Genomic DNA, 9,520 nt, shown 5'->3' on the forward strand with positions numbered 1-9,520 from the left:
ATTGATCCCACACCCCATTGATCCTGCACCCCACAGCTCCCACACCCTATGGATCCCAAATCCCATGGATCCCGCACCCCGTGGCTCCCACACCCCATGGATCCCAAATCCCGCGGCTCCCCGGGAACCTGGCACAGCCGCGGCGCCCGGGGCTCCGTGCCCACGTCCACCACGTAGATGCGCGAGGAGACGAGGCCGGGCAGCACCAGGCGGTTGCGGCTCCTGCCGCGCTCCCCGAAGCAGCTGCTGCAGACGTTCCAGCCCGAGTGGTGCAGCTCGTCCCCCACGTTGGGCATGGGCAGCCGATGGATCACCTGGAAAAGGGCCGGGGCAGCCGATGGATCCCCTGGAAAAGGGCCGGGATGGGCTGGAGCGGCCCGGGGCCGGGAGGTGTCCCCGTTCCAGGACTCCCTGCGCTGGCTTGGAGGGGATTTTAGGGATAAATCCTTCCCCAGCCCAGGTTATTCCGTGGATTCCCCGTCCCTGGGAGCGCCCAGTTCCAGCTTGGATGCGCCTGGGATGTGGGAGCTGTCCCTGCCCGTGGATCCGGACGATCCTGAAGGTCCCTTCCCACCCAAACCATTCCAGGAAATCGCAGCTCTGCCTGACCTCGATCCCTTCCCAGTTTTTGGGGTCATGGAGACCTGGGGAGCTCCAGCTCCAAAAATCCACCCCAAAGGGGGATCCCGGGATGGGGCTCGGGGTGGGTTTTCCATGGATTTTCCATGGCTTTTGGGAGCAGAGGCTTAGATTGGCTATTGGGGATCAGGCAGGGAATCCCCATCCCTGGAATGTCCCAGAAAAAGTGGGGACGTGGCACTTTGGGAACAGGAGTTGGTGCTGGAATGGTTGGAGCCCAAAGACCTTTTCCAGCCTTAAAAATTCCATAATTCCCTGATTTTCTGATTCCATTGGCACATCCCAAATTCCACACCCTCATCCCGCCATCCCCGGGCACCGATCCTGGGAATTCTGGGATTTTTCCGAAGTCCACGCAAGGTACCTGGCTGTAGCAGGGGGATTTGGGATCCACGTCCACCGTGGCCAGAAAATCAGGAATTTTCTTCCCGGTGTTCCTGTAGATGCAGGGCACGTAGATGATCTCTTCCCGAGGGCCTGGAAAAATGGGAATGTTGGGAAAACATCCGTAAAATCCAGGTCTGGATGAGGAAAAACCTTCCCAGAGCCTCTCCCGGGAGCGGGAATTCTGTGGAATGGTTGGATCCGCGTTTTCCCGCTGATTCCAGGAGGTGAATCCCAGAGCTCCCCAAATTTCCAGGGAATTGTTTCCCAGTCCCCGGAGGGGAGGATTAAGGGCGGGACAAGGAAAGCCGAGGTGACCCATCCCAAATCCCGTAAATGTCCTTGTCCCACTTCTTTTGGGAGGATGGGATGTCCGGGATAACGCCTTGGTGAGAGGATGGGATTCATCCCAACCCTTCCCCTTCCCTGGGCTCACCTTTCATGGCATCCAGAGGGGAGGCGTAGCCAGGACCGCAGGATCCGCATTTTCCTGGGAAAAAAATCGGGAATTAGACCAAAACCCCGTCTTTTATTCCATCTTTTTATATAAAAATCCCGCTCCGGGTTGGAGCTGATCCCGCCAGGTGCGAATATCCGAGGAAAAGGGTTTGGGACAGCTGGGAAAATTCGGGAAAAAGGGGTTTGGGGCGGCTAAAAATTCCCTGAGGAATTCCAGAGCCTCCCTGAGGGGAAGGGTTTTTCCAGGATTTTATCCCAGGAATCCCCCCTCTGTGGCGTGAGCCGATCCCAGGATTTGCTCTTGGCTCTTCCTGCTTTTCTTTGGGGCTTCCAAGCCTTGGTTCGGGGCCATTATTGCCCAAAAAAGCCCTTTATCCACCCAAAAATTCCTGGGAATATCTGGATGGGAATTTGCCAGGAAACAACAAAGGATCCTTTTTATGGTGGGGAGGAGGAGGAAAAGGAGGAAAATCCCGGAAAATCCTGGAAAATCCTGGATAAACTGCACGGCTCGGAAACCTCCTCCCTTTTCCTTGGATTTTTCCGGCAAATCCAGCCCCAGAAAAAGCAGGATTTTCACCCTGCCGGGGAATATCCGACTGGAACCAGCCCAGATTCCAGGAGAATAAATCAAATAATCATCAAAGATCCTTTAATCATCCAAATCCCTGCATATTCCGTGGGATTTTGAGTAACGTGACCAAAAAATTCCCTTTCCTGGGCAGAGAAGCCCCAAAATCTGGGGGTTGGAAAGTGGGAAAAAATTCCATTTGGGGTTTGGAAAATGGGGAAAAAATCCATTTGGTGTTTGGAAAATGGGGAAAATTCCTTTCCCCCGTGTTTTCTGCCTGTCAGAGCCACAAAGCCCCAAATTCCAGCTCCTAAAGGATTCAGGAAGACTCCGGAGCAGGAAAAATTCCCAAATTTTCTCCTCTTGGGAGCCTCTTACCCGTGCCGGATTCCACCTGCGGAGGGACGGATTCAGCTTCCATCGTTGCAGCCGGGAAAAATTCCAGGGAGGAGGAGAAGCAGCTCCGGGAAGCTCCAAATATAAAGGGAACAGGATCGGGTTTGGGAAAAAAAAATGGGAGACGAGGGGAGGATCCCAAAAACCCCGGGGGCGTGGGAGGCACCTGAGGACGTGCAGGGAAGAGGCTCCAGCGGGATTTGGAGCTCCCCGACCCTTGCAGGGGCCGGTTTGGGATGGGGGAGGGAAAATCCCACATTCCCGGCGGCGGGAATGGTTCTGGGGACGTTGCAGATTTTTATCGGGAAGGGGAAGATGGAAAAGTGAGGCCCGGCTGGGGTTTAATTGCGGCGGGTGAGGCTGAGTCAGAGCCGGCTCCGGCTTCTGGACGCCGAGTCGGGCGTCAGGAGGGATCCTGGCATCGTGGGATTGTGGGATCGTGGGGTTTTGGGACTGTGGGACGGGTGGGATCTTAGAGCTCATCTCGTTCTTCCCCCATGGACAACTCCCGCTGTCCCAGGTGGCTGCAAGAGCTGTCCGGGCTGGAATTGGGCAGTTCCGTGGGGAATCCATGGAATAACCTGGGCCAGGCTCCGGGATTTATCCCTAAAATCCCATCCGACCCAGCATAGGGAATCCTGGAATGGTTTGGGATGGAAAAGATCCCAAAGATCCCTAAAGATTCAGGGGCGGGGACAGCTCCCACCATCCCAGGGTGCTCCTGGACACTTCCAGGGATGGGGAATCCATGGAATAACCCGCGCGGACCGGCGAGGAACCAGCAAAGGGAATTTGTCCCAGAAACTTCCAGCAATCCCTGCACACCCCGTGCCCCATCCCGGGGATTTTCCCAGCCCCGCTCCCACCCTCAGCCCCTGGCGGGATTTGTTTCCCCCGGGATGAGTTGGGAATGAGACTCGGGAAGCTGCGGCTGATGCGGGGAACAACTTTATTTATTCCAGGCTAAAGCAGGGCCGGGGCGGAGCAGCGTCGGGAAGGGCTCGGGATTGCCGGGAAAGCGCCGGGAGCGCTGCAGGGAATGTCCCGGGACAGGGACCGAGCCGGGCCGGGCACGGGATGGGAGCCGGGAGCGCTGCAGGGAATGTCCCGGGACAGGGACCGAGCCGGGCCGGGCGCTTCCCTCGCTGCTGCCGAGGCTGCCGAAGTTCCGGATCCCGGGAAGAGCCCGGGGACATCGCGGGGACATCGCGGGGACATCCCAGGGACAGCCGCGGGTCCCGGCGCTGCTTTGCCCGGAGCGGGATCGAGATTCCAGCGGGAACGGGGACCCCAAAGGCCGGAATCACCCGAGGGGACCCCACACCCAACACCCGAGGGGACCCCACACCCATCACCCGCCGGGACCCCAAGGGCAGCACCGCAGGGGGAGGGGGCGGCGGGCGCTTCCCGGGATCCCTAGGGCAGGATCTCGGACTTGGAATCGCCGCCGGCGAAGCGAATCTCGTGCGCCAGGCACGGCCCGTGCGGCTCCTTGCCGAAATCCACCAGGAAGTTCTTGTTCACGGCCAGGCCGCCCTTGTCCGTGTCCACGTCGAGCTGCAGCATCACCGAGCCCTCCCTGCGTGGGGACAGCGGGGGCTCGTGGCGACAGCGACCCCCGGGCTGCGCCACGGAGCCCGCCCGGAGCCGCTGCGGAGCCCGGGAGAGGATTTGCCAGCCCCGGGAGAAGGGGATGGCAGCGGGGCCGGCTTTGGCTCCCGAATCCCCTCCGGGAGCGAGCGAATCCCTGGGCAGGATGGGCCAGGACGGGCTCGGGCTCACTTTTGCTCCCGAATTCCCTCTGGATGATGAGGACAGGATGTGCCACGACTGGATCCCCTCGGGCCGGGGCTCATCCCTGGCTCTGCTCAGTCCCGACCCGCCCGGGGGCTCCGCCGGGAGCGGCTCCGGGCCAGCCCCGGGCGGGTCCCGGCCCCTTGCCCGCCCCCCGCCCCTCCCGTTCCCGCAGCGCCCCCGCACCGGGGGGGAGCCTTTTCCAGCCGGGAATTCCTTACTTGACCATGCTGGGGTAGAACTGCCGGTCCCAGGTGCTGTATAAGGAGTTGGTCACGTAGAGCCGCTTCCCGTCCAGGCTCAGCTGCATCTGGCTGGGGCCGCCGTACACGCGCTTGCACTGGGCACACACGGACTGGGGTCACTGGGGGCACTGGGGGCACTGGGACTGGATCCCAGCAGGGGAAGGGAAGGGAAGGGAAGGGAAGGGGAAAAGCAGGAGAAGGAGCAGATCAGAGCAGGAGCAGAGCAGAGCAAGGGAAGAGCAGGAAGGAGCGGAGCAGGACTAAATGAGAGCAGGAGCAGAGCAGGAGCAGGTCAGAGCAAGAGCAGGAGTAGCTCAGGGACTCATCAGAGCAGGAGCGGATCAGGAACATGTCAGATGCAATCGGCTCGGCTCAGAGCAGCTGAGCGCAGGCTGAGGCGCGGGCGCTGCCAGCCCTGCCAGGCGCTCACCTTGACCACCAGCGGCTCGGGCTGGCACTTGAGCTCCTCGTCCCTGCACACGGTCACGGGGCCCCCTCGCAGGATGCTGCCCCCCACGAACACCTGCAAGGGACGCGGTGGGACACGAGCGTTCCCCGGGCCCGGCCCCGCTGTCCCCGCGCCCCGCTCGGCCCCCCGGGCCAGGGGCTGCCCCTCACCTGCCCCACCAGCCGGGGCTTGCAGTTCCTGCTCAGCTCGTACTGGCGGATGTCCCCGTGCAGCCAATTGCTGACGAACAGGAACCGATCGTCCGGGCTGATGATGAGGTCGGCGATGAAGGCTGCGGGCACACACGGGCTCAGGGCAGCGCCGGGGGAGGGCACGAGGGGTTGGGCTCAAGGATTGGGCTTTGGGGTGAAGCAGGACTTGGGTAAAGCAGGATTTGGGCTCACTCAGACTTTGGGCTCACTCAGACTTTGGGCTCACTCAGACTTTGGGCTCAGGCAGACTTTGGGCTCAGGCAGACTTTGGGCTCAGCCATGATTTAGAGTCAGGCAGACTTTGGGCTCAGGCAGACTTTGGGCTCAGCCATGATTTAGAGTCACGCAGACCTTGGGGTCAGCCAGGCTTTGGGGTCAGCCAGGCTTTGCCCGGCTGCAGACCTCGCGGAGGGAACAGGAATGCCACCCCCGAGGGCACACGGACCTGGCATCTTGGGCATGATCCAGCCCGACACGTCCTTGGGCGGGATGCGGATCACCTCCTCCACTGCCCAGTTGTCTCTCTGCACAGGGACACAGAGCCGCGGCTGAGCCCCCCGGTGCCCCCGATGCCGAGGCGGGGATCCCGATCCCGATGCGGGGCACACCGGGCTCATCCCGGCCCGCCCAGGCTCTGGCTCCGGACCCTCCCTCTCCCCGCTCCTCCCCTTCGTCCTCCCCGCGCTCCGGCCCGGCCGGGTCCCCCCGGCTGCCCCGGGGCCGCTCCCGGCACTCGCCTCGCACGATTTGTAGAAGCGAAAGACGACCCCGCTCAGGGCACAGCCCACGTAGCCCTCGGCGGCGTCGGGGTTGTGCAGGAACCGCACGTTCAGGGGCAGAGAATCCTCGCCCAGGTCGAAGCACTGCGTGAGGCTGCGGCAGGACAAGTTCCACACGTTCAGGCGGCGCCCGAAGACCCCTGCGGGACACGGGGGAAAAGGGTCGCGGGCGAGCAGGGCCAGGGATCCCTCCCCGGAGGGCTCCTGGTGGGGATCGGCAGGGAAAAGACGGGATTTGGGGAGGAGAAACTGGGAAAGGGCGGGATTTGGGGAGCAGCCAGGGAAATGCAGGATTTGGGAGCAGCCGGGACCAGCCCGCCCCCGGTGCAGCCCCTGCCCATCCTCAGCCCGAGCCCGGCGAAGGCGCCGGGGGCACAAATCGGCCTCTGTGGGGGCACCGCCCCCCGGCAGCCCCTGGCTCGGCCCTGGCATTGGTGCCACCCGCGTGTCCCCACCTTTCTTGAAGTCATCGGGGTTCAAGCCGCGCCCGGCCACTTTGGGCACCACCCCGGCCGAGCTGACCAGGACGTTGTGCCGGGGCTGGTACCAGAAGTCGCAGCCGCTCGGGGGAACCTCGCACTCGTTCTCCCAGTTCCCCTTCAGCTCAAAGGTCTCTCCGTCCAGCACCACGAAGCCACCTGGGGCACACGAGGGACGCGGCGATGACAAAGCCGGGCTCCCGCGAGCTTCCCGAGATGGGAAGTTTGGCAGGGAAATGGGAATTCTGGCAGGAGAATTCACCTTTGGCGTTGCCAGCGGGGTCGCCCATGTTGGCGATCAGGACGTCCCCGTTGGGCAGGGGATGGGTGACAGCCAGGTAGCCCTTGTTGCACTTCCAGAACACATCCACGGGCTCGATCGTCTGCAAAAATCAGCACAAAGTTCCGCCTCCGCCTGCTCGCCGCCTTTCCCGGCATCGCAGAATCCTCTGGGGCCGGGAAAGACCCCCAGGATGGTCCAGCCCAGCCTCTGGACACTCCCTGGCAGAGCCCCTTCCTCTCCTCCCTCCATCCCTCTCTCCATCCCTCCCCGTGCCCCCCCGGTGTCCCCCCTCCCCGCCGCTGCCCGGGGCTGCCCCCGGCCGTACCTTGCAGATCCGGGGCGCCCGGCACTGGGAGCCCACATCCACCACGTAGATGCGGGAGGAGATGAGGCAGGGCAGGACCAGCTTGGTCCTTTTGGCCGCGGCGCCGCTCTCGAAGCAGCCGCAGGCGGGGCCCCAGCCCGCGCAGTGCAGCTCGTCCTTGAGGTTGGGCATGGGCAGCCGGTGGATCACCTGGGCACAGCCGGGGGAAATTGGGGAATGCCCCGCCGGGAGCGGCCCCGGCCTCGGGGCGTCCCTGCGCAGGGGCTGCGAACGGCCGGGAGCGGCCGGCGAGGAGAATTCTGCTCGCGGGGAATGAGGGACGTGCAGCTGCCCGCCGGCATTGCTCAGCGTTCCCACCGAAATTCGGGGAGTTGTGGCTGCGCAGAGCTGCTGTTCGTCCTCTGGGCCGGGCTGGGGCTTTGCTCTGCCGAGTCCTGCCGAGGATGGAGCTTAAAGCGCGTTTAAAATGCTCCAAAGCCTCTTTTGGCTTCCGAGAGCCTTTGATTCCAAGGGGGATTTTTGAATGTGCTGGGAGTTGGGAAGGGAGTCGGAGGCAGCGCACGGAGCTGGGGGTGATCCAAGCACGATCTGGCGGGGGGGGGAGCGGGAATGGCGCAGGGAAGGGGAGGATTCCCGGCAGGAAAAATCCCGGAGCGCTGCAGAGCCAGCGGGGCAGCAGGAAGGAGCGGAGCCCTGACGGCGAAACTCCCAAAACTTCCCCAGGTGGCTCCGGACGGGACAGGGCCGGGACGGGGGACAAGAGCCAGCCCAGGCTGGGGGGACACAAAGCTGCCCCGAGCCCAGAAGGGGCCGGGCAGGAGCGGAGGGGACACGGGACAAGCGGGTTTTCCCAGGAAAAAAGAGTCCGAAGGCCGCCCCCGGAGGCCTCGGGAAGCAGAGCCCCCGCAGCGATCCTTCCCCCCAGGAAGCCCAGCAGGAGGCAGCGGGTACCTGGCCGTAGTGGGGGGAGCGGGGGTTGAGGTCCACGGTGGCCAGGAAATCGGGTTGGTCGATGCAGGTGGACCTGTAGGTGCAGGTCACGTAGGCGACCTCCTCCCTCGGGGCTGGGGACACAAAAGCGGGCTCAAACCGCGCCGGGAACCCCCAGCAAGGGCAGGAGAAGCTCCGGGCAACTCTCAGAAACGCCCGAAATGATTTCCAGGATGCTGCGAGCTCCTCCCGTTGCCCCGTCCTGCCCCGGGGCCGTTCCTGCCCCGGGAACAGCCGAGGGGAACCTCCCGGAGTTCTCCCGCTGGGCAAGCGGCTCAGCACGAACACCGAGCTCGGGGGATCCCAAAGAGCCCAAATTCCCCCGTGCCAGCCCCGTGCCAGCCCCATTCCCAGCACTCGCCTTTCAGCACGTCGGGGCACGAGGGGTACTCGTAGCACGGAGCTCTGCATCTGTCTGGGGAGACGAGGGGACACCGTGAGCCCCGGCCCGGCGCCGCGGCTCCGGGCTCCCGGCGCAGAGGGTCCCTCCCGCCCCGCGCACCGGGGCCGCCCCAGCCCTCCCCGGGACCCAGCGGGAGCGCTCGGGGCGGCGCCGGCACCTCCCGGCTCCAGGAGGGGACCCCGGGGACAGCCCGGAGCCGAGCCCTGCCCGGGGCCTCGGAGCCCCTCGGGGACCCCTCCCCACCGCGGGGATGGGACAGAGCAGGGACGGGATGGCGACAGAGCTGCCTCCGAGACCGAGACCGGGACGGGGACAGAGCTGTCACCCTGAGCCGGGACAGGATGGGGACTCAGCTGTCACCCTGAGCCGGGACGGGAGGGAAGGTCCAGCAGGGAAAGTCCCCCTGGACCCCGGGCCCCCTGGAGCAGGGAAGGGCCCCTGAGCCCCGCAGGAGCTCCCCAGGGCCCAGCAGAGCCTCGGGACCAGCGGCACCGCGGCCAAAGCTCGGCCCCAGCTCCCCCCTCCTGCCCAGCTGTGGACAAAGCCAGCTGTGCCCAGCTGTGCCCGGGCCGGGGCTGCGGGCCCGGAGCTGCGGGGGGAGGCTCCGAGGCTCCCTTACCCATGGCTGGAGCTTTGGCGGTGCCCGGTGGTGGCGGCCGAGGAGCTGGAGCTGGAGGGGCAGCTGCTGTCTCCGGGCTGCAGCGGCTGTGCTGTGCCCAGGCTGCTCCCGGCGGGCCTTTTATCCCGGGAAAAGGGTGGGGGGAGCGGGGCCAAGCCCAGGGAGGGGCTGCCCAGCGCTTGGGAGGTGCCAGCCCGGCGCTGCGGCTTCTTTCCGCCTCCCCGCCGCCAATCTGGGGCCAAATCTGCTGCTCCCTGCAGCTCCCAAACCCTCAAACACCGCCGGCCCTATCTGATCCCGGCCTCGCTCCCCGTGGAACGGCTGCTCCAGCCTCCCATCCGGCCCCATCCAACCCAGCCCCGTGCCCAGAGCATTCCCAAAGCCCGGCCGGAGCCTCGGCCCCACCAGCGGCTCCCGGGGCTTGCAGGGGCCGAGCCCACGGAGGCACCAAAGGCTCCTCTGGGATCCGGATCCCGGCAGGAGGCACGGCCCGA

General features: G+C 64.6%; 2 protein-coding genes across 7 annotated transcripts in view; both read right to left on the reverse strand.

Moving 5' to 3' along the window:
* Nucleotides 1–9,118, reverse strand: part of SELENBP1 (selenium binding protein 1) — a 13,661-nt gene extending 4,543 nt beyond the window's left edge. For 3 of the 6 annotated variants that reach the window (XM_042020293.1, XM_042020292.1, XM_042020291.1), the window contains exons 1-4: nucleotides 2,432–2,562; nucleotides 1,460–1,513; nucleotides 1,004–1,116; nucleotides 129–314 (exon numbers count right to left, since the gene is read on the reverse strand). In XM_042020293.1, the coding sequence (XP_041876227.1) occupies nucleotides 129–314; nucleotides 1,004–1,116; nucleotides 1,460–1,513; nucleotides 2,432–2,474 (396 nt within the window). In that variant the 5' untranslated portion in view covers nucleotides 2,475–2,562. Of the gene's footprint in view, nucleotides 1–128; nucleotides 315–1,003; nucleotides 1,117–1,459; nucleotides 1,514–2,431; nucleotides 2,563–3,381; nucleotides 4,029–4,464; nucleotides 4,584–4,918; nucleotides 5,012–5,106; nucleotides 5,229–5,593; nucleotides 5,673–5,885; nucleotides 6,068–6,382; nucleotides 6,566–6,668; nucleotides 6,790–7,014; nucleotides 7,204–7,965; nucleotides 8,079–8,365; nucleotides 8,420–9,026 lie in introns of those variants that run through there. The other 3 variants (XM_042020294.1, XM_042020296.1, XM_042020295.1) reach the window with 3 other exon arrangements.
* LOC121660797 (methanethiol oxidase-like) overlaps nucleotides 1–9,520 on the reverse strand; it is a gene marked incomplete at its 5' end in the record, with an annotated part of 33,613 nt that overhangs the window by 4,543 nt on the left and 19,550 nt on the right. The window lies entirely within an intron of this gene.

The sequence above is a fragment of the Corvus kubaryi genome, unplaced genomic scaffold, assembly GCF_017639235.1.
Source record: "Corvus kubaryi isolate FWS band 111438036 unplaced genomic scaffold, C.kubaryi_AGA036_p1.0 36938, whole genome shotgun sequence".
NCBI classification, from domain to species: Eukaryota; Metazoa; Chordata; class Aves; order Passeriformes; family Corvidae; genus Corvus; species Corvus kubaryi.